Source organism: Bacillus rossius, chromosome 5, assembly GCF_032445375.1.
Source record: "Bacillus rossius redtenbacheri isolate Brsri chromosome 5, Brsri_v3, whole genome shotgun sequence".
In the NCBI taxonomy this organism is placed as follows: Eukaryota; Metazoa; Arthropoda; class Insecta; order Phasmatodea; family Bacillidae; genus Bacillus; species Bacillus rossius.
In genome coordinates this window covers 53,563,460-53,589,124 of record NC_086333.1, presented here as the reverse complement: position 1 = coordinate 53,589,124, position 25,665 = coordinate 53,563,460, and the positions used below count along the sequence as shown (strand labels likewise).

Genomic DNA, 25,665 nt, shown 5'->3' with positions numbered 1-25,665 from the left:
CAGTACTGGCTGCAGAGGAAATCTCGATGATTGACGTTCACCAGCGAAAGAGACTTCAGTCGCTGCAGTAACACTAGCACCAATGATGCTCACTGAAGGTTCATCGTCGTCTTCCCACCATCGATGGCGTAACTGTGACACGATTGTCTCAAGCATCAGCAATGCTCGACGACACCAGAAGAGATAATGTACTAATAATTTTTCTCGCTAAATGTTTAGCTGTAAAAAGTATCGCAAGCAATTTACATGAAATGATAAGTTGAAAAAAGCACTTGCAGACATGCAAAGGCCCTGCTGTGCAACAGAAAGTAAAGGTTTCGTTGCAACAGTGATGCATCGACGCGCTTAAGTGAACAGTCGGAATTGGTACTACAGAAGTTACATTAGCATCCGGTTCGATCCTGAAAGGTTCGTCTTGATCGACTAGGCATCCTTACAGCTACTGCGATATGTCGTTTGCATTTGCCCATGGTACACGAATACATGAGAGGAGTAAATGTATGAATAATCCTTCTCGTGTGAAGTTTCGCTGCGATAAGTGTCCTGTTTGGTTTACTCGTATTGATATTTTGAGACAACACGTGAAAAACTGTAAAAGTGAAGTCCGTGTGCCAACTAATGACCTATCTGCAGACATTTTGACTCCTTGAATTAATTTGATGACTCGTATGCGTACATGCACAAAAACAGATGTTCAGCAAACGAATGTGATGAGTCCTGGACATGAATCTAAGCCTCAGATTGTGCTCGTTGTATTACAGGTAAATGATAACGGATTCCACTTGGCGAACATGCATTTCGTGGAATTTTGAAAGACTACTATTATCTAAATATGTTCAGTGAGTTGAAGAAACATTTGTACTTTTCTTGACGATATCAGGTAGAACATTATCAATCAACTTACTGATGAAGTAGTTATATACGGACATTTAAAATATAACTTGTTGGGCTGTGTATATGGCAAACCATAACCACTCAAGGACGAAGAGAAGAAGTGCGCTTTCAAGACAGAGAATACTCCCATTTACAATTCCGACGATGTGAAGCAGTCTGTTAAACACAGTCGGAAACGCTGTCGAGAAGAAAAAGACAATGTAAGCAAAGGATCTGGCTGGTGTCTGTCTTCAGTAAATCGATTGGAGCTGAAAATTAGTCAGTTCAAATCAATGCAGAACTAAATGTTTATTAGATTGCTAACTTATGCAAATGTTCCGTAGTAGAGTAGAATATACGTCAAAAAATGTTATTTGTAAAAACCTTATGTTTTTTCCCTTGAACATGTCACTTTTATGGTAATATTATTTATACAAATTGTTCACCTGTAATTATGTTTTTTGTATTGATCAAGTATCGAACCAAGCACTGTGTACGATCGCATCAATCATTATTTTAAAAAGTTTTTCCATTATTTTCATAATTACAGATTTTAAATATTGCAGCCATGACGATCGACTAGATGACAGAAGCACTCTAGTGTATAAAAATTAAATTATTATGGTGGCACTGCTCTGTAGCCAACAAAAACAAGATGGCTGAATCCCAAATACGGTCACCATGACGTCATAATCCAATATGGCGGACACAATCCACAATCCACGCTCCTGAACCTGTGCCAGGAGCCCCCAAAATATACTACTAAAATTATTACATGATTATTTTATAAACATTTATAATTAATAATTTGGTATTAACATTTAGGATATTGATTTAATTTATTATTAATTAAAATTTATCTTGATTATTTTAACAAATCAAATAATTAATTTTATACTCGTGTTGATATTAATATTGACTACTGAGTATTTAAATAATTAATTTTTGTTACAGTAAATTTTTAATTAGTTCAGTGTATTAAATAAAATAGGAAGTTATGCCTATAACTTCTTACTCTCGTACATAAGTACACATTCATATTTTCAAGTCTTTTCAGCCTTTATCGGAGCCGTTTCGTTATATATGTAGTTAAAAATCACTCCGCAAATCGAATAATTCAATAGTCGACGTAGCTGCTCCGGCAGTGAATTCTAGCAGCGGGTTTGGAAACTTAGTGTGATTCGTGGCCAGAAATGTTGTTTTAAAACACAACTTTACGTATATTTATTTCCCTTGGCATTATTTTAAAAAAATGTACTTTTAATTTCGGGGTCTGAGGCCCGAGATTCGTATTATAAGTGTATTTGTATCATGAAAACACGTAAATTCTCTCGTTACTGACCTTATATGTTACATATCGCTGACGAGTAATTGAAAGACTCGTCCACATTGCGGTCTGCCATGTCCACATTGCTTGGTCCAAACCCCGTGGACTGCTACAGTTTCAATAATGCAATCACAGAGCAGTAAGTCGGTCAACACACTCGTTTTTTAGCCTTGTTTTTTGGGCTCCTACGACATTGGCTTCAGGCACGATTTAACACGCGATGTCAAAAGGAAGAACACTATTTCTGTAAAAATTTACAACAATTTTTGGATAATAGTTCACAAGGATTAGTTAAAAAAAATTTTTACTTCGAAAGGGGCAGTTGGATATTTTATCAGCCCCCTCTCCAGAATTTTTAAACGTTCATGGGCTGGCGTGTACCAGACGTTGAGAGTTGGCGATAGTGTAGCGGTATCCTGCCAGGCGATTCCAATACAGCGAGGTGGGACGACGTGAATGAGTGGTATAGCGGAATGCACTGGTTTTATTAGAGCACCACGATGATACCCCCTAGCACAAGACAGCTTGCGCCAATTTTTCCTTCCTAAGGAAAATAAATGCGTAGAAATGAACCCGAATTATTATTGTCCTAGTGAGACAAGAAATGTTTGAAGAATTCAACCACTACGCCAATTTAAACGTAAGTCTGCGACCAAAACTTCCTCAATGGAGGATTTTTTTTCCTGGATATTATTTCGAGCACTAGTCAAGGGTAGGGGGAATTATAAATGCGATTCTTTCTGGTGCTTCTAGCGCGGTATACCTGAACTCGCGCGCAGTCTTCTCGTCGTGCGGTAAACATAACATTACACGACGGAGAAATGAAGAGAAAGATGCAATGCAAGGCCTTTGTGTGCTTTCAAGTATCTGTTCCAGGCGTTTCATGCCTAAGAATAACTGTGAATACGCGTGCTTTAGCCATTTGAACTCTCATTAAAAAAATACAGTTTCAAAAGAAAGACGGAAGAAAATACAGAATCAGAACAGCCCAACCGCTCTCGGCGTGTTGTCACAAGACTTTTCGTAAACGGACACCACTCGTATGTCTTGAGCGGTTTTCAAAATCGCAGCGGGGGGGTTTCTTCTGAAAGCTGTGCGCACCGTGTGCGGGGGGCAGGTATAGGGTTGAGGCCTTCATCAGTCATAAATAGTCGGGAGTTCGAAGAATATCACGTAGCTTCCTCCGGCGTCAATCTCCCGAAATTACGATATTTTTCTTTGTTTGTGTGTGTTAATTAATTTTTTTTTATGACAAAATGAGTGTTCGTAATCGGCCCGCTGGAACCTTTTCACCCGCGGGTGTGGAAATCCAACACTTGCGTGTCTCCCATTCGCGAGGAAACACGTCTGTCCACTTCCAGAGTAGTTCTTTTCTTTTTGAATCCAGATTCGTGTTCGTCTCTAACAGGACTTTGCCGTTCCCCCCCTTCTCATACACACACACACGAGGATGAACGGGGCCTCGACCGAGGGGATAAGTAGCGGTCGCCGCGGGTCGCCCGCGGCCACTCGCCGTCCCGTCGTCGCCGGACCAACTGAACTGCAGCTGTCCACGGGGATGCTGCGCGCCTCGCTGCTGCTGCTGCTGCTGCTGCTGGCCGGAGCGCTGTCTCTGGCCGGGTCCTCGCTCCCGCTAGGTGAGCTCACGTACGCGCGCCACGAGTCACACTCGCTTTGGCGTCGTTGGGGGAAAAAAAAAAAAAAAAAAAGAACTCGTACTAATTTTCCGTCCAGTTAACTTATATCTCTAGTGATATTATAAATTCACTCAAATTTAAAAAAAAATTAAATTAACACCCGGTATTCAATTAAAATTTAAACAAGCGTATACGATTAATTATTTAATTTAGTAAAAATAACCGATGAAGTATCTTTATTAATAATGTTCAATAAATATGCTGAATGTTTGTTACAATTTATTAATTAAATAATAAAGTAATATATTTTTATGCAAATAAATTATACATACGGGAACGTAACCTCACTTATAAAAAACACACTTAAAAATAATACTCTTGAAAAGTTCAAATATACACAATAAGCTGTGGTGGCGCCGAAATCACCGGCTTGCATTGTAATTCCTACTACAATTGGTAGTGGGGGGTTCATGCATGGAAGTTACAGTAGCACATAAACTGTTACATGTAGGTATGGAAAATGCATACATAGCACCATTTTCCCGTGGGAGGGCCCCCGGACCCTCCGCTTTATTGGTGTGGTATGTGCTAAAAATGAGGGGGGGGGGGGGGGCGCATGAATCCATTCATGCCCCGGGTGCCAGAGACTCTAGTTGCGGCCCTGCTTGGCGTCGTGGGGAAAAAAAACTCATAACAATTTACTTATATCTGTAGTGATATTATAAATTTACTCAAATTAAAAAAAAATTAAATAAACACCCAGTATTCAATTTAAATATAAACAAGCGTATAAGATTAATAATATAATTTAGTAAAATAACCGGTAATGTACCTTAATTAATGATGTTCAATAATAATATTCTGAATGATTATTCCAATTTATTAATTAAATAATAATGTAATATATTTTTATGCAAATAAATTATACATACGGGAACATAACCTCACTTATAAAAAAACACACTTAAAAAATAATACTCTTGAAAAGTTCATATACACAATATCTAAAATTTATTTTCTTTTACGTTTTTTTTACTGTCTTCTACGATATTTGCTACAGTTCACCGGGATGAAAATATTCAATAAATAAATGTGTTTTTAATGATATGAATCAGTATTAAATATCAATCTCGTAAGTATAAGATTTAAAAGCACATATATTATTTTTATTGGTATGTAGCCATTTTTTCCTGTGATAATTTCGTTGCATGATGCGCGCTCATTGTAAGCATTCACTATCGTCATTTTTCCATAACGCGCCTAAATATGTAAAACTTCTAAAATTACTGCACTTTTACAGATACTTCCTCAAACCAGTTTCCAATAAATAGTTAGTAATTCAAAGAAATATGTTATAACACTGAACAACACATGACTATAGTTATTTTTGCATATATAAAATACGTTGTTCGAGATAATACTGGGTAATTCTTACAAATATTGGCGAAAAAAATTTTAATGCCTTTCAAGCATAACCTTTTTTAATCCGTGAAAAGATAATCAAATTTTCGAATTTTTGACTTTTTCTTTTATTATGCTTATTCATGTGCGCAGTTAATATTGAAAATATGTTTATTCAGGAAACGGTTTAAAAATAACTTCAACTTTATGCAGGTACAGAGACAGCACAAAACTTAAAAATCCGAACGCACTATTAATGCGAACATTTTTTTTTTGACAGTTGTTTTCGTGTAAATGTACAAATGTACAAATATCTATAATTTTACATGACTATTTCTGTTCCCTCAACAAAATATTTACATGGTAGTGGCGGACGCAACGGCAGGCTCTTTCGAGAGAGGTGGAAGGGGTTGATTTGGGAGGTGGGGAGGTGACCAAATACCCGAACTTGTGTTCACCCCGATAGTGGGATAAAAATTACAATTGTATTGCTAGTAAATTACATTGGCAACCTTACAATTTATGGAATTCTTTCCAGATCACATTTACAGTTATGATCAGTGTAACTTTTATTGTGCAGATGAAACAAATGAAAATCGACATGTAGTTTCCCTCATGAGGCAGGGTCTGCATGGATGGCTCTCACAGGAGCCGGCTGCCCCACCGGAGGGACTGACCTGCTGTTCTGGAGAGCACGTGAAGTGAGAAGAGATGTGATGTAGAGAAGCGACGGAATGAATTGGAGAGGGAAACGGGAGAATCCCGAGAAAACCCACAGGCGACGGCAACGTCTGCCACGTTCCCCAATTGCCATCGAAAAATCTGGGTTTGACCCCGACTGTCTACACACACATTCACACTAAGCATCCTTGCGTACGCGCGCTACGAGTCACACTCGCTTGGCGTCGTGGAAAAAAAAAACTCATACTAATTTTCCGTGCAGTTAACTTATATCTGTAGTGATATTATAAATTCGCTCAAATTAAAAAAATTAAATAAACACTCAGTTTTCAATTTAAATATAAACAAGCGTATAATATTAATTATTTAATTTAGTAAAATAACGGACGATGTATCTTAATTAATAATGTTCAATAAATATGCTGAATGTTTCTTCCAATTAATTAAATAATATAATATATTTTATGCGAATAAATTTTACATACTGGAACATAACCTCACTTATAAAAAAACACACTTAAAAATACACACATATATGTATGTATGTATATACACATACACAAACCTCGATGTGCGATTCACTGACTCACTCACTCATCCATACAAATTCTAATTCACTTTCAGACGAGCTAGAAATTCGAAATTTTCACGATATTTTTCGTCTCGTAAACGACGGGAAAATTCCGAAAAAGTTGAAATTTTTAATTTTCAACACCCGAAAAAAATTGAAAAGAACTATCAAAAAACTAAATAAAACTTTTCCTAAAGTTTCACCATGTTACAATAGGTAGTATGTCTTTGATTTCTCCTAAAACTATCAAGTTAGGCCATTATAGCATTGTTGTAGACATATCACGATCGGACTGCTAGTTAGGAATGAAAACGTTGGAAGCTTGGCATACTTAAATATTAACAAAATTTTATCCCGCTGCACGTTTCGCGTCAATGTGTAAACGTTCGTGACATTTATAACATTTTTATGAAAAATTATCACTTAATTATTTACATCTTGTCGGGTAAAAAGAAGATTTAGTGCTCTCGTATCAAGGCTGAATGCAAACTCCGTAAATTTACAAAAATTGGTTAAGTTAATTACATTTTAAATACTGTAAAAATTATTTGAAAGGTTTGTTAGATTAGGTTTGATGAGCTGGTCAAAGAATTATAATTGTAAAACATACTATTTTCAGGTTTTTTTCTCCATAAAATAGATTTCACCATAGAATATTACTATCCTACCAGAATACTTAACTTTTTCAGGACTTTAGTCCTTACGTTGACATGAAATTGGTTCTTTTAAACACTAAAATTGTGATTCCAATCATGTAAGTTTGCTTTTCAACTAAGAAGACGCAACACAATTTATATTTAGTTAAACAATTCTTAAATTCTCTTATGTTTAAATTTATAAAATAAATAACACACGAATTGATGGCATATTAGCCTTTAAAAAGGTACAGTGTGTTTGCTGGATAATGGTAACCAGTTTACTTCAACTTCAGAACAGACACCCACTCCATGGACTAATTTTATCTAAATTATAATACATAAGTAAATAACTCATTTACGCACTAAAAAGCAATTAAAGTGATAATAAAACCAAAATTCTCGTACTAACGATACTGTTTACATCGCTAGATGCAGCTCATGCCACCAGAATCACTTGGGATCACTTGTCTCGCCGATTTTCGACGACAGTATTTTGCTGTAGGCTATCCACGAACTACGTTTTAAAGATATGTCTGGCAACTTCCTTACTTTTCCTTGGCTTGACCAGTCCGCTTAGCGCAGCTCGCGGCGAATAGCGGAATGACGGCAAATATTATACTATACCTACTAGGTTAAAATAGGAGAGTCGTCGAAAATCTGCGAGGCAAAGTGATGCTAAACGATCCTAGCGCCATAAAACCGTACCTAGCGTTGTAATCAATAGTACGAAATCTTTATGTTTATTTCACTTTAATTGCTATTTTGCGTAAATGGATTATTAACAAATGCAGTAAAATTGTGAGGAGGTGTGGTAATGTTATGTTAGGTTAGGTTATGTTAGTGACATTTATTGTACTATATTTTCTAAAGTCGGGGTGCCCGTATCCATCAGTTACGTAGGTAAGAGATGTAAAATTAAGTTTATTTTGCTGACCAAAATTTTAAGCATGAAAAATTTATTTCAGAACTTTGGAGTAATACGAAAAATACATATCAAAATTATTTTCTATACAAAAAAATTTTTTCCTTTCAGAATTTAGAGAAAAAACCGTACCTAAGTCACCTGTTAAAACGTACACGAATAATGATTTTTTGCGTATGCTTACATCTCACGCCGGTAGGAGCGTTGTAGTAGCGCGTCTCACGACTCGCCCATGTTAACAGGCCTGAGGTTCTTTTACTCTGTTCTACAATATTTGCTATAGTTCACCGAGATTAGAGCCACAATCACAATACGAACTGTTAAAAATTTTACCGAAGTAAAGGGTTAGGATAGTTTCAGTCATTGTAATAAATAATAATTCTTTATTTTTTGGGGGAAGGTGGGATATGTTAGGTTACCTTAGGTTGTCGTTACTAAAATGAAATGTTGGTTCGTTGAGGTTAGTGTTATTAAAAATACTTAATGACTGTAAAATATGTACGTCCTTGCAATGTGGAGTTTATTCACGAGCGATCGACAAACTTCGGACAACTTCGGACAACTTCGGATATATTCGTGTGTGGCTCTCATCCCTGTGAACTGTATGCTCCAGTGATTAAACCTGTACGTTCTGTGCAGCATGTACCACGTCTTACAGATCAGGCATGCATTTATCAATGATTCTTAAGTTGATACTGAAAACGTGCGTGTACCCAGGATATGGTTAATTAAACAACAACTGTATAAAAAATTAAAGGTTTGTAAGTTTCGCAGTCCACAATGTTAAACAATTTGCACCCCACTACAATATTTTCGTACAAATTTTTAACCTTCCATGAAGTTTAAAGCTATGTTCGAAACAACACAATCTTGATGATTAGATATAAGTTGTTAAGGAAAGTGAATAAGTGTTTACGCACGAGGTTAAATGACACTTCAAGTCTTCAGGCTAAGCAAGCCTATTGATGAAATATACAAATATACAAATGTGTTCTTATTAAGTTTAATCGTAACTCTATCTGTTATCACTTAGATATAGGCAGAGGATACGGAGGATATACATCCCCTCCACAACCACTTGAAGGTTTGAAAAATATATACAACTCGATAAAGACAGTATCTTATATTTGGGTGATTCGAGTTGCGCTCTTATTACTCGTTCCCACACGCCATTCTAATTCTTTTTTTCTTTCATCTTAACTTTTATTTAAGGTATATTTCTAAAATTTTAACTCAATACCTCAAATTGCATTTCTTCTTCAGTCACGTTCACTTAAACGCGCAAATATTCGTAATGATAATCACTTACACTAATTTGTACACCCATGGCATTGCACTAAGTGGACATCTGTTGAAACTATTTGTGGCAGAATAATTATTGCAAAGGATGTATCGAGTTAAAAAATTTAGAAAAATCCCTTGATAAGCATAATGGCGATAAAATGTAAAATATTATATTAACATGCCAACACATGGAGTAAACCAAAATTATTTATGATTGTTCTGGATGATAAATGTAACTGCCTAAACCACTTATTGTGCAAAAATATTTTTCTTTTGAATACAACAATCATTTATTTTTCAAACCCTCTCGCAAAATAAATTCCTGGATCCGCCATATAGTGTTTGTTTCGTTAGGATTTTTACCTGTAATTTTGCATACATATTTAGAATTTAAATTTAAAATTTATTCACTAACACAATTATGGTTAAAAGTTTATCAATGGTGTTTACAACTACAGTGAGTGCTATTCACCAAATATTTTCGAAAATCTTAAATATCAATTTATACTCCAATCATAGCATGAACTGAGAGAATGAAATCGTGTGCAATACGACTTACAATCAATCATGTAAATATCCTTTGTTGTAGAATTTTATTTTAAAGATATGGTTTGTAAATAAATAAGTAATTTCCCTTAGCTAAAAATTTCAAATTTTTAAGTTTGCATAAAAACCCAGTTTTGTTGATTTACGACTGATATCCTTCGAAATAGTTTGATAACTATCGCATAACCCTCTTCATTCAAAATGGGACTGAAATATAACGTGGTCCTCAGGCTTCTATTTTGATTATAATATAAATATATTTAGAAGCATATGGTGGTTTTTTGCATTCATTCATTGCATTCAAGAGCGTTCTCAGAATTGCATTGCAAAATGATGGAGCCGGGTGAGGGGGGGGGGGCGGCATAGAACATATTTACCCGCTCGTTTGCAATCAATTTCTTTCATTTTGTTTTTGGAAATGATAGAATTTTATAGAATTTTTTAAGATTTAGGAAATGAATGTATCCACCCCATCACTCCTATGCCAATGCAATGCCCTGCTTTCATTATTTCATTGTGGAACGCAGATGGGCAATGAGATTAATAATCGAATGCTTAAATAAAGCTATTCAGTCTAAAATCTATTTTTAAAATCATTCTCAAAACTTAACGTTTAGTAATTGCAATCAAATTATTTATTCAATACATTCGCAAAAGCAAAGATTATCCTCGCTTACTGATAACTATGTCTTTTTTTTTTGCAGCTTCCTACATGAAGCCTTGCTCCAGAAATGATCCGAACCTGGACAACTGCACTTTGGAACACGGGAAATGGGCGATTCCATATCTTTTAAAAGGTGAATATATTTATTTATTTACTTTATTATTGAGAGTTTTAGTGGTCAGAATTCAAATGCCGTCGTATAGTAGCTTACACCTGTTTTCATTCCTATGTGTCACCATATTTCAATTTACTTTTGAGTATATTAATTTCCAATACATACACGAAAAATAAATTATTTTTCCTTTTTGCAATGTTATTTAAAGAAAAATATTTTTTTTTCTAATCTTACATGCATTTTATAGAAAAACCAAGTTGGGCTTCATGTTTCGGTAAAATTACAAGAGAACATTTTAATTCATTAAACGTTTTTGTAAAATAACACACTTGGAATTATATGTGAAATAACACTCGGAATAAACGTTAAATTATTTTTTTTATCAGCATACTATGTTTATTTATTCACAATTACATCATTGTTAAAGTCTATAGTTGTTTTCATATTAATTTACCCTCGACCATTTACCTACTAAAAATATACCTGCGCAGTTGAAAACCATATTTAATTTTAAATTAGATTATTTATCTTATATGACTAGAACAACTGAAAAATCGTCCAAAGAATAAACGAACAACATTTTTATTGTAAATAATAATTAAAGTATTTCAGTTATAACACTGACCATCTGGATTATGTTTTTATTGATTTAATTTTTACAATCGCCGCGAATTTTATCAATGTAGCAAAATGTTTTTATTGAAATAATTAGAAAGGTGGGTGTTACACGACACGAAAATGAAAAGGGTTATCTCCAATTAAATCAATGAAATAATTTTGCTACAGCGACAAAATTCGCGATCCATGTATAACTTAATTTAGTTGCATACCACTCAGACGTTTGGTGTTCTTTCTTAAACAGTTTTCTATTATTTACAACAAAAATTTTGTTCAGCCGCAACTTCAAAGACGTATTCACGTCTTTGGAAGCACTTAAGACAATAGGTCATGTATAAGATTTTTCAACTTATTTTATGGCAAACCTGCAGACGAAATTTATCGGTTGAATTTAAATTCACTCTGTACATAATGTATGCTCCTTTCAAGGAATTTGGTACAGCAAGAACGCACGTGATACGTAATTTCTTAATTATATTAAGCTATAAGGAGATCTAATATCCATACAGCACGTTAATGATTGCATAGTCGATATAAAATGGAGCGAACTCCCTGCTCGAATGGTCCATGGATAGGACCTGGAAACATTTGCTGGTTCCATGACCTATAGGCCAGCTTCCGCGATCCTATGCTTAATCGGGAAAATGCCGCCTTCTCATTGGCTTTTGACTTGTGAGACGTCTTGACTGGGTGGCCTGTGATTCAATGCTTCTTTGGTTGATGTTCTTTCATTGGCCCAGTATCCTCCAGACAATCCTGTAGATAAAGGAAAGCATTGAATGAAACCTTCTAATACAGCATTATTGCTCCTATTGATAATACATATTGGAAGTGTGCTACTAATTACTTAATAAGTATCATGTAGAGCAGTATCAATAGTCGAATCAGATAGTAAAATCCCTGTTAAACCTCCTTAAGCGAATAACAATACAAAACTAATAGCTCAAACACATGATCGGCTGAATGTCAATTTGTATTCACATTTTGTTGCTGGTCAACTAAATACTTTGATTCCTGTTGGTATTGCAATAATTATATTTGCTGAAGTAAAGTATGCTAGGGTGTCTATATCTATTCCTACTGTAAATAAATGATGGGCTCAAACTACAAATCCTAACAAACCAATAGCAGCTATTGAGAAGATTGTTCCTAAATTACCAAATACTTCTTTATTTACCCCTTTCATGTGAAATATTTGAAATTATACAAAATCCGGGTAAAATTAGAATTAATACCTCTGGATGACCAAAGAATCAGAATAATTTTTGGTATAAAATAGGATATCCGTCTCCTGATAAATCAAAGCATGATGTATTTATATTACGGTCAGTTAATGGTATAGTGATCGGTCCAGCTAATACAGGTATCGCGAAATGAATCCGGTAATATTTCCTGTCTCTATCCATGGATATGACTGATTTTTTTTTTCTTGTTCTTTGCACTGCAGAACTGCCGAGTTGTTGTTGTTGAGTTGTTGAGCGTTCCAGGAGATCCGAAGTACTCGAGCCCGGTGCTCGACCCCATGGAGATCATAGAGTTGAAGCTAGAAGACGTGGCGAAGGACAACAAGACTACTGGTATCGACATAACCATGCGCCGTCTCAAGATATTTGGACTGGACCGCTTCGAGCTGAAAAAAGCACGGTATGTGAAAATAAATAAATAAATGATTGGCCTTTAGACATGGAACAACTTATTATGTCCTCAGTTGAAGTAATGTTCGATGTTCTTGGATCGGCGTAGAAGCTTTCAGTTCGATTCTCGTGTGCGATAAGTGCAGTGTTTTAAATCGTGATCGAATCAGAGTAGGTAGATTACCCTAGAGCAGTTCGATCGTGTATATTTTTAGGCCTCCATAAACGGTATAAGCCATCTATACAAATTATTACTATTTAATTATTTCTAGACAAATAAAGATAATTAAGGTAGAAATGTTAAGACCCTATTAAAAACACACGAAACGATAGCATATTATTTAATTTTTTAAACCATCGTTTCGTAAATTAAGATCGTGTTTTACATGTGCTTGCAATTGTTTGCACTTTCCCATTAATCTATAAACATTTTTATTCATATAAATTAATAATATTGGTAAATAACGAAAAAATAATTTTAACGAATTGTTTGATTCTTAAAATACAGAAGATGCTTTTTTTTCGAAATGATATTTATTTTCCTGAAAGTATACAGATTCGTTAAATCCTATACCTGGATACTTCCCTCAAAGTTTTTATAACCTTCATGATATCACTTCCGGGGAAAAGTAAGATTAAATTCATACTTACAGTGAATCCGAGCACAACCTTAATCTGTCAGTTGGCACTCCTAAGCCACGTGAGTGCCATACAGTATAATTCCATTGCTTTAAATACATTTTCTCATGTTGCATACAATTGGCAACATTTCTGAGATAAAATTTGTAATGTATGACAGTAAAATAACAAATTCAAGTACATGTAAAATATTAATAATATGCTAGGAAAAAGAATAATTTAATAAGTATATATGTCTAAAAAAAATGGTAAAATTAAGATGGACACTTCAACCAATTCAGCAGGATTTATTGTTTTATGTAGATTTATAACTTTTTAACTATTTCCAAAATAATATAGTATTATTTAAGTTTCTGAGTTGTTCTTTAGGAGTTGTTGAGTTGTTCTTTGTTCTTTCTGTAGAATCACTGAAAATAAAATTCTCGCTAACTGGCTATTGTGTTTCACTCATAGTTTGCCGTCCAAAGTAAATGGCATCCAATGTTGCCATATTGGTAATAGCCACCTTGTTGAGATTAAAGATCTTTTTTGTACATTTTTAATTATAATTTTTTTTAACTTTACAATTTGTTAATTATCAAAGACCGAAACAAGTTTTATATTGACAGTATAATTGCAGTAGTAGTCATTCTGAAGGGGAAAAAATTTATAAATCTTGACTTTTGTCTGTTTTTATTTTCAAATAGAATTTAGAATATAATATCAAATTTCTCACGAATATGAATATGATTAGAAAATAATTTTGATACAGAGAAACGTTTTTCTCTCACTTCACGTAATCGAGAGAAATCTATCCTAAATACATATATTAAAATTAGAGAGAAATATATATGGAACTATAAAAGTAAATTTAAAAATTATAGAAAATTAAAGAAAACCTTGCAATATCTACTTAAACCAGTGTTGTGGGTATGTGCATAATGTTGGCACCTATAATAACGTTCCCCCCTCCCCCCCCCCCCCACAATTCTTTAGCAAGCACGCAACAAGGAAAGACAAAGACAAACTTCATATTCGCTCTTGTAAAATAAAACAAAATTAAGAAATCTACGCACGTCATCGTCTAAATTAAACAGAAATATTGCAAAGTACGGGATAAAATGCCTTAACAGTTTGGGAAACGAAGTGAACATTAGCTATTTTTTTTTCAATTTAAGTATCTTCATTTTTGTTTTTAGGTCATTCATACACGTATTGCAGTTTATAGCAATTGGAAATTTCATTTTCCTGCAAACAGTGTCAACATATATATGATACATGTTATTTACTTCAAGTAAAATGTCTGGCATATGTTGATTGTTGTGGCTTTTTATTTATCAAATGGCTTTATACAGCGTGTCTCATCCTAAGTTTGTAGTGTACATTTTAATGGACATTCGCTCTCTCTTTCCAGTGCACGATTTATGCCATCGGCGCTGTTTTTTATTTTGTGCTCTGTTGTCAAACATATGCCATAGAGCACAAAACGTTTTAGACATAGCTTATTAATGGAGTGAATAATATTTAACATGTAACTTAAAATTTACATTCTGTAAAGGAATATTTGGAATGAGGATTAGGAGATATATTTTTTGTTTTATTTCATAAAGAGAATAATCGGAAGATATTTCAATTTTTATTATAATGAGAGGTAACTGAATGACGCCATCTTGGATTTAACCATTTTTCTCAACACACTTGCCACTCGTCGGTGGAAACAATTCCCCCAGTTGAAAATGTTGTGGTTTAGGATCACTCTGCGGTTACGATTAGATTAAAAGAAGAGAAGTCAAGATACGTAACTTTCTTTATTTCACTTAGTCGATCGAGCAGCTCTAAGGTACGATAGTGAAGTTCTCCGAATTCATGAAAAATAAACCAGATTGATGTAGCACTTAATGAGGAGATTAACTTTTAAAGTCGTGAACCCGTGTATCAAGTAAGTTTAAGTATGCTAAGATGGAATAGAAGTTTCTGACACTCCCTCAGATTAGTAAGGTCATTATAAGTCATAGTAACTCGTTTGCTTAAACTTTGTTAAGTCTGCAATAATTTGTCTTGTGTAAAGTCAGTTACTAAATAGTTAATTGTAAGTTTGAATAATACGATCTTAATAAATCTTTATCTTTATAGAATTAAATTTTGGGTTACTTTTAAATATGTTTGAACTCCTTCGGGTAAGTCCGTAATCATGGAAGCCGGAAATTCCCGCATGGGAAGGAAACAAGTCGATACTAGAAATTATGATAATAAATGTTCGAAATCCTCTCGCAGTATGTAGAGGCTCTACCAGAATAAAAGTTGAAGAGTTACATCGTTTTCCTCCCAAATAAGTGGTTGCACACTTGATCTCACAATCCACCAATAAAATTATATACATATATACCGACAGTTATAAATAGTGTCACATAAAAATAAATAATTTTTTTTTGGTAGGGGCCTCTGGGAATATTTGAAATTATTTTTTCAATATTCGTGAATAAGTTTATATTTGGTGTTCGCTATTAATATAATACTCAATTCAAAATTAAAAATCTAACTTTTTTTAAATATTCGTTACCAATAGATAGTGGCCATCACTCATTTACAAAAAGAAATTATAAAAAATGTGACACGAATGAAGTACGATGATTGAGAAATTTTGGATTTGTTTTCTACATCATAATACATACGTCTCTTTTCATGTTACAAATTACATGTGATTATGGTTTTATAATATTAATAATATTTATTTTCATTTATATAATCAGAAGTAACAACAAGAGAATTGTTAAGCTTAAATTATTTTCTGGTTTATGATGATTCATTGCACGAATCGGGGTTACATAAATAAGAGAGGGGTTGATGGCTCACTGGTGACTGTAAAACTGTTAATTTTGGCCAATGAAATTTCGTGATGTATCTCACATCTGTTTGGTAGTGCTAGTAAATAACAATATTAGCTACCAAATGAATTTCCTGTCCCGTTACATCTGACCAGCAGTTTTGAACACAGTTTTTCAGCATATAAATTGATTTGAGTTAAGTAAAATTTTAAATTTTGAGTTAAACAATCTGTCCAAATTTATTTCTGTCACGTTAGTGACTTTTTCTAAGTAATTCGTTAATTTTTTTTTAAAGCACGAATTGTCTGAGCGTTTTAATATCTCGACAATTGCTTGCCCCAATACGGTTGACAAATTCAAAAAAAAATTCTCAAGTACCGCAAAAAAAATATATGGCACCCTACTCTTCTCGCATTGTCCGTTGCACCATGCGTCCGTAAACAGATATGAAATGTATTCATTTCCAACCCAGCCTTAGGAGGTGTGACTTTAAAATGGCTAAGTGTTGATAAAGCGTAAAAGGACTCCGTGGGGGTCGTGAAATTGCTTTGTACTTTCCCAAAAAGTAAAAAGGAAAGAAGTGATAAAAGGGGGCGGCAGTCCCGCGTGGGAGAAGCTACCCAGGCCTGGTTGGCCTGCTATCGCGTCCATTAACCAGCTCCTCCAAGGCTGGGCTCCTTCAGTCATAATATATGTTTAATGATTTTTTGTTTGAAAAAATAACTCCAACTTTTCTTCTTTTCTTAAACGACATTTTATGAAAGTGCTGCGAGTCCATATGAATGACTTTACGTTAGATACATACACGAAATTAATTAGCCATAGCTAATATCTAAATCGGTTTGTTTTTAATCAAAATATGCGTGATTTACAATCCTGGATATTTAAATAAGTTAATGTTTTTTTTTTTTAAATTTCACTGTAACATCATTGGTTGATGCATTCTTAAATATCCAGTTACCTCTTTATGTGTTTAAACGGAACGAAATTAATTCAAGGAGAGGGTGAAAACATATTATGAACACTTACAACATGCAAAAAGGCGGGAAGGTACGACAAGTAGTGGATACTGTAATAAAACGGATTTTAAATGTTAACACTATTTAATGGATTTATGGAACTATTTTTACTGTTAAAATTAGCTTTGTTGCATATTTTTTTACAAAAATTTTAGTTACTTTTTGACGTGACAGCGTCTAATAAATAGATTAATGCCGGCTGCACCAAATCGATGAACGCCGGCTGCACGCACGAAAAAGTGTCGCGTAACGTACATTGTCCCACTACGATGTGTCCTGTTACGCTCATTGTACGCTTGCGCCGCAGCTCTCTTCCACTCGATTGGAACAACCATCGATTTGACTTTTCAATCATGTTTTCGTCGTTTGAATTATTAATATTATGTAATTTAACGATCGTCCACCGATTTTCAGCACAATCGATGCGGTTATTTAAAAGTAATGTTGAATTTTCAAATACGTTTTCTTTGGACGAACAATGGTGTTTTACAGTTACACATAATAATTCAAATTACACCCGGGATATTTTGCACAATGTTTAAAAAATATATATTATAACACATTATAAATAAGTTTGGTGTATTTGGGATGCGTATTTGTTATAAAAACGAAATAATATTATTCCCCTACGGTGCTGTCATCTACGGTGACGGACGCGAACCGAACGAATCGTGCTATCCAACCACTGCCGCGGCAACCAGGCACTCGTTAATACATATTTTACTTTGTTTATCGCAAGGGGCGTTATTATTAAAATATTATAAATAAAATTTCTTGCTCGGGGCCACAATTGCATATAATTTTGAGGACTCGAAGACATAAAAACGTAAAATATTCTCGACGAATTTTAATCTGTGGTTTTCACTGCTTATTACAACAACAATTTCGGCAATAAAGGTTAATTATTCTTGCATTTTAAAAATCTGATTACTAGTATAATTTCAAGTATTTATTCTTTTATTATTAAAATAAAAAAGATTCAACTTTATTCATAAAAGTATGCAATCATTTCACCAATGGTTTGTTATGACGTTGTCACGTTAAACTATCGTCCGTAAACCGACTTTACAGATAACCAATATTTTTTATTTAATTATAATTCTCAGTAGTTTCGAAAAATATTTATAATATTAGACTATACGATAATCTTTGAGTTTCTTTCATTTAAATTAAATAAATAGTTTTACCATCCAACTTAAAAAAGAATTAGTTTATTTTCTAACGACAAACAATGTACTGTGATGTACTGTGAATATTTTTAAAATTTCTAACTGCATTTTTTAGTTAATGGTCGTACATTTGGGAATTATAAATTCTACTACATATGAGTTATATTATTTTTCAGTAAAAATCTAAATAATTTTAAAAATAAGAGCTATGTGTATCTGCATATCTGTCATTTAACCAACGATTATAAAAATCACATTATCTCAGATTGAAAAGCGTATACAACTATTTTCTCACTTCCGTTTACTTAACTGACACACTTAAATAAAAATAAAAATATTTTTGTCGTACGATATTTTTTTATAAATATAAAATAATGTTGAACGCGTTATATCATTTTCTTCACGACTCTGTAAATTCTAACTATGCCTTATCCGTGATAAGGTATGCAAAATGTAGCAACGTTTGACTTGTAAAGATATGGAATACATGACTATGCTCTTACATAAAATTTAATGTGTAAAAGAGATAATTTTACATTTATTTTTACAGCTTCGACCTGAAGAATAAGAAGATAGACATAGCGGGCAACTCTCCCCATGTTGCTCTGGTGTTCGAGTATGAAATAGAAGGGAAAATTTTAAAGAACCCCATACTGGGAAATGGAGACGGGATAATTAACATGAGTAAGTTGTCAACTGCACAATTTTTCAAAGTTGACACACGAATGTTTTTTTTTTTTTTTAAATATGACTGCTCATATCATGAAAACTTGTAAATATCAATGCGCGGATTCTTTTTATCTTGGTGCTTATGCATTCACGATTTCTTCGAATATATCTGTAATGTGAATATTTAATTCAACTCACTAAACTATGATCTAGAAACTAACCATAGATACATATTTGCATTGAAAATCAGAAGAAAATAATTAAATATTTCAATTTAAACTTCAAAATGTGAACATTGATTTTGAGCTAATTTCATAATCTGATCTGTTTTTTGAAGTGTAAGGTCATGAATTAAAAGTAAGTTAAAATTTATATTATTCTCTTTTCAGTTAACAACTTTTTTGAAGAAAAAAACTAAATTTATTTCACATATATCCGTATGAGAAGTGTTTGATATGCAGAGAGAAACTTTATTACATACAATTTATGTTACAACTGTTAAATGCGTAGATTTATCGCTTGGTATTTCATTAAACGTCATTAACTTATGAGGTTTCTAAAATGTAAGGGTTTTACATGCCTGCCTCTGAAAGATCCATACGGCTTCTAATGTATGCAACATAATGCTATGCATTTTTTTTTTGCTACAGCTGATGTGGATCTCTCGTATACGAACGACTTTAAGCTGGTGAGGAGAGAAGACGGCTTGGAATACATGAGCCCAGGAGACCACAAGTTCGTCTACAAAACCAAGAACATGAACTGGCAGCTGGACAACTTGTTCAATGGGGACAAAACCTTAGGTTGGTGTGACGTTGATAATTATTACTATCCGAACCAATTTATTCAGTGATTAGGAATGACAACACACCTTCTTTTCCTAAGTACCTTAAAGTCAATTGTACGTATTTATTAAAATATTTAATTTGATATCAATTACGGATATGATTTTTTTTTTACAATTTGTTTTGAAACATAATTGTGCTAAGCAATACGAAACTCTTCACTCGAACTACTTGCAGTGTGAAAAAAAAATGCTTAGTTGGAAATATAGAATTTTAATTCTCAGCTCAGTGACAATAATTCTCTTTACAGTAATTATTATTTCTTTGGACGTTTTCTTAGCGTTTGAAAGCACTTTGAGGATTTTACGAGAAGTTTGCATAAAATCACACCAATGTAGGTATTCACGTGCATCTTAGCCTTTTTTTCAATTTGTGGCATGCAATCCCAAAGACAAAATACTTGTAATAATTGTTAAGTTTATTTAATTTAAAACGATTCTAAAACTCACGTTTTCTTAGAGCTTTTTACTTTTGGTTTGATGAAATAGCCGTATAAGGAACTGTAGAAAATTCTCGATATTTAAACTTTGTATTACTATTCTCATTCACTCACTTCATATACAGTAACAAAAACGCAATCTTACTTGATATTGTACGCCATCTTGGTTTGAACCATTGCTGTCAACAATTGTTTTATATAATTTGATACGTATTTAAATATATTTTTCTGCAATTGGGGCTTAGCACAGATATTTTTTTCCCTGTCAACAGTTACTTCCACTGCAATAATAGTCAATATTCACTAATTTCTCACTTTAAAAAAATAATTTAAAAATGTAAAATTATTAATAAAATAGTAAAAATTATTGTAACTAATGATAGTTATCAAAATAAGATTTTCAATGTTAGCAAGTCTGATTGATAGCATCAATCCGGAAACAGTGGGTGCCATTTACTATGTACTGAAAACTAAGAGTGAGTGACACTACATAAACATACTCGGAAATTTCACGGATTCTTCTGGGTCGATAAGTGGAATTAAAACAAGTATTGAATATTTTTTTTGACAAAAAATCTGTCGTCATTACCTTCTACGACTGTGGGACAGTCAACCACCAGCCAGCAGTACAGAGGCCGAATCACATAGACCCACTCAAACAGTACCTCGTAGGGGCAAGCATTTTTCGCGGAAAAAAAAAATGTTAACAAACATTAGACTGCAATACGTTACGCCCGCTCTAGCGGTTTTTCCTTGTGATTGGCGGCCGTCTGCGAAAGAATAAAGCGCCTTATTTGGCCAGGCCATTCAGAACGCGTTTGCTTAAGCACTGAATGGCTGTGATTTGTGTGACTGCAGAATACACGTGTCTGGAAGAAACTAAAACACTCACGAAACACTGATGATGTACCGTGTTATAGAACACATCTGGTCTTGAAATCTTTTCGCGAAAAATGCAAGACCCTAAGTAGAGACCGGAAAAATTCGCGGGTTCAGTGACCTCTAGGATAAACTACACGATCCTCTATGTACTAGGACAAATTGCGCCAGCTCATTGGATAATGACTCGTGACACGTGTTACGTGAGATGCTTGTGATTTGATAGGTACTTCTTTTGCTGAAGGTTTTTCACTGGCTTAGAGTTCTTCAAGTAAACGGTGGTCCAATCACTGACTCAGAATAAAGGTGAACTAGTTTGGAGTGTAGCCTACCGCGAAATGAATCCGCGAATCTTTCCGGTCTCTACCCCTAAGTATCTGCAGTAGGAAATCAACCAAATAGGAAAGCACGTGTTGGTAGAGTATACAAACGACTGTGGATTTTAGCCTGACCCCAAATGAATCCGCAAATTTTCGGGGTCTCTAACTATAGGTAGTGGCAGGTAGGGGATATCGTATCGCTAGAGACCGAAAAAATTCGTGAATTCATTTCACGATAGGCTAAAATACAAATAGTTATACCTCAGTGCTGCCTCGGCTATTGGCTTACAACTCACCTGAATGACTCTGGGCCAATGAGAAACACCCAACCAAAGCTTTATCAAATCACAGGCTGCTACGTTGGGACGTCTCACAAGACAGCAGCCAATGAGTGGGTGGCATTTGACAGAGTGTACGTAGAACTATGGAGTTCATCCTGCAGGTCATTGAACCCGCGAATTTTTCCGGTCCCTACGTATAGCTGTTAAATTTCGTCCGAGTTCCCCCCGCGTGTGCGTACGTCTAAGGCCAGCCCCACACGATACCCATTTCCTTAACAGTTATCATATCTATTTTCCATTAGCGCGCCTGCTCTTGTGTAGGTGCATTTCAGCACCCTTTCACGGGGTCTGGCTCTGGGTTTAAAAGTTTTCATACTCGAAGTATTAGCCAAAGCCGTAATAAAACGTGTTTTATTTTGCTGCTATACCCACAAGCCAAAGTCGTCAAAATGGCGGACCCTCGTGTAACAACATAAACCCATTTGTCACTTTCGTAAACATTAGGCGACATACTTAACATATTGTTGTGTTAATGAAACTTAATGTTATTGAAATTACCCTGGAATATATTTGGTAAAATAAAATAGTCATAGAAATTAGTAATCACAAGTATTAAAATACGTAAAAAAACTACATTTTAATTTAAATAATACATAGTCTCCTTACAAAACTACAATTATCTTGATAGCGCAATGTCAGAGCGCGTGGTTGAAAGTGGTCCAAACCAAGTCACTCAATTTTTCTTCTTTAATTTATAACAGATTATTGGCTTATAAAATGCGCTTTAAGCAAACATGCATTGTTATGTTTATTTTTCTTATATATTTTCTATATAATTGTTAATTACATTGCTCAATCCATTGGTTTTACTATTTCATACTAGGTAAGCCTATATCATTAACGTTTACTTAAAAATATATTAAAATATATGTTTAGAAGTAGTTAAAACCATTCTCTAATTTAAACACCTACGTTTATTAGGAAATGAATGGCCATGTATTATTAATGAATACACAAGCCCTTCATAGAAACACTACACTGTTAGCCTACATGAAAATGCGAGTTGGTTTTCCTTCATTTTAGATTAATGTTTATCATGGGAACAACTACTGTCTTGAACTGTTTTTCTTTGTCTCACGTTGTAAAAAAAATTGTTAGTTACAATTGTTAATAGTAGTATAGTAAGTAATCAATTAACATATTTTACATGTGTGAATCGGTAGTATTTTGAAATATTAAAAAGAAAGTAGCACAATTAATACTATCAATTAGCTATATGAGTTTCTGATAAATGAAATATTATAAAAATATCATAAATAAACTACATCAAAGCAAACCCAAATTCCCTTGTATCCATATAATTTTAACTTACCAAGATAAATTCTATCTCGTTACTTTCAAAAATACTCTGTATTTATTCTGAAATACTAAAAATCTTTGTTACCATTTTTGGAAGTGAGTATAGAAGACAAATGATCAAAAATCATTCACCAGGTTACAAAAATCAAAAATAAACTGCTGCAATTTTTATATATTTTCAGTATTTGGTTAAATGGACAGAAACGTGTTAAGACTAGCCCGATATGCTTGCTTTGGTCGGCAACTGCCTTGGCTGGTTCTCTGTTAGCGGTCTAAGTATCGTGTGTATGGAGTAACGAATTATTTCTTCTCTTTTTCTATACAAACCTTTATGCCCACTTTTACACCCATGGTGTGGCGGTACATCGCCACCACATCTGCCACGCTAAATCTACAGTGTGGCGATCAGCAGGAGCTGCCAAGTCTCTGTGTGTACACCCCTGGGCGAAGAATGTGGCGCACCCTTCGGGAGTTCCGTTAGTCCGGCTGCCGAGGGGATTATAACCACCGCCATCCCCTCCCTCAAACTGGGGGAGTGGGGAGGTTCCAGGTCTGCGAAGATACAATCCGCAGTTCCCGTTTGCAGGTTGAGTTGAGCGCACCAGTCTTGCCTGCGACAGGTGTATGATAAATGTAATATTTGTTTTCGCACTAGGCGGTGCCAATAAATTGTTCTTACCAGCATACCTGTGGTTTAATTTTAACGCGGAATCGTGTGGGTTGGGCTTTTGCGCTTCCCGTGAATTGGCGCGACTGCTTGTTCGCAGGCCAGTTCACCAACAGCTTCCTGAACGCCAACTGGGACGTGCTCAACGAGGAGATGGGGCCTTACCTGTCGGAGGCGGTCGGTGTGGTGATCAAGCAGATAGTCACCACCGTGTTGAAGCTCGTGTCCTACGACAAGATATTCCCCGAGAAGGTGTGAGCACCACGTGGACTTAATGAACAATACAATAGTTAATGATGTGAGGTTTCATTTAAACATCCAATGCACGATATAGATCCTACTTCATTGTAGTGTTTTGTGCCATGACTGTGTGGTAAAGGAACTATCGTAGCACTAACACGCTGATGAAGTTTGTTTTATCTTGTGCATTGGAGGTTTAAATCCAACCTCACATCGTTAACTAATACATTGTTGGTCAAATAAAAATTGTGGATGAATAACAACAGCAAAATTAATTAAATAATTTTCTTGACCACTACATTTTTAATATATTCCTTTATAACAGTTGTCACTATAATATGTATAGATATTTTGAAAATATACCATATGAATCATTGTTTACAATTGATATAAAATGTATTTCTTTGTTTTTATTAAATTTATTGTTGATGTAAGGGTTCCCTCCTATAAAAGTTTTTATACCTAATTGATTAGTAATCATGTACATTGAATTTATATAATAGCCATAGTAATAATAACTAAACACATTTTTTTATTATGCTAACTGTGCTTCAGTTCCTACCTGAATTATTTAAAGATGAAATGGTGTATGTGTATTATTACCTTTAAATTCAAATGTCGATATTTATTTTTCGAGGAAGACCTCCAGATTTATTTGTAAGATTTGTGTACCTTAGTATTAAAATAAACTATATCTTTTGGTAGATAACTTTATTTTAATTTATCTCTCCCCTCATACCCCCTCTATAAAATGGCTGCACAGGTGGCAGCACGATTGTTACGTATTTCCTTTCCATTCGTCTTCCATTTCATTCACAAAATTACTCCTACCAAATGCCATATACCGAGTGCTAAGATGTTACACATAAAATAAGTTAACACTGTAACAAATATCACTCTTAGCTTTGTAAAGAATAGGGTGACAGTTAAAGACAAAGCTGTGTTATAACAAGCCCATCATTGCCTTCGATGGTGGAAATTACATTGCGATCGCTGTGGTACCAGATTGAGGCAAACCAGGTAAATACAATAGAGTAGACTAATCATTAGGCAACTGTAATATACAAAACAAAACAGAAACAGTCAACATTTGGTTAGTGGAGACCGAAAAGGGTTTTCATAAAATTTAAGAGCATCAAAGAAGACTATTTGGTTTGTCCACCACGAACCTCAACACGATAAACAAGTCACCAAAGCATTGCAATGTCTTACCTCCAGAAATATCAGCGACGCAGGACAACTAAACTCGATGAAAACTACACTAGAACAATAAGGAGGCAATAAAAAAGAGGTCATGTATACAATGATGATGGAGGAGGAAGAGGGGTAATTCAAGGAAGATAATGATGCACCACGTAGGTTGCAACTCAATGTTATGGTGCAGGGGCAAGTTTACCATAGAATAGGGTCATAGCTAGCTTCTG

At 34.4% G+C, this 25,665-nt stretch overlaps 1 protein-coding gene across 3 annotated transcripts; it reads left to right on the top strand.

Moving 5' to 3' along the window:
* Positions 1–1,909: 1,909 nt before the first annotated feature.
* Positions 1,910–24,950, top strand: LOC134531807 (circadian clock-controlled protein daywake-like). Of its 3 annotated transcripts, XM_063367754.1 has the most exons (7): positions 1,910–3,837; positions 10,585–10,677; positions 12,765–12,921; positions 19,093–19,226; positions 19,862–20,014; positions 24,102–24,304; positions 24,436–24,945. In XM_063367754.1, exons 1-6 carry the CDS (start codon positions 3,651–3,653, stop codon positions 24,257–24,259), a joined length of 882 nt encoding a protein of 293 aa, XP_063223824.1. In that variant the 5' UTR covers positions 1,910–3,650; the 3' UTR covers positions 24,260–24,304; positions 24,436–24,945. The 3 variants fall into 3 exon arrangements, with proteins under 3 accessions (XP_063223824.1, XP_063223823.1, XP_063223822.1); XM_063367753.1 differs by having other exon boundaries at positions 24,102–24,950; XM_063367752.1 differs by having other exon boundaries at positions 19,862–20,018; positions 24,102–24,950.
* Positions 24,951–25,665: the final 715 nt, after the last annotated feature.

Bases quoted from the DNA above. Each gene is read 5' to 3' on its own strand.
- LOC134531807 (XM_063367752.1), top strand. From the start codon at position 3,651: ATGAACGGGGCCTCGACCGAGGGGATAAGTAGCGGTCGCCGCGGGTCG. The intron at 10,678-12,764 runs GTGAATATATTT...TGAGCGTTCCAG, and splicing joins GATTCCATATCTTTTAAAAG to GAGATCCGAAGTACTCGAGC. The intron at 19,227-19,861 runs GTAAGTTGTCAA...TTTTTGCTACAG, and splicing joins AGACGGGATAATTAACATGA to CTGATGTGGATCTCTCGTAT.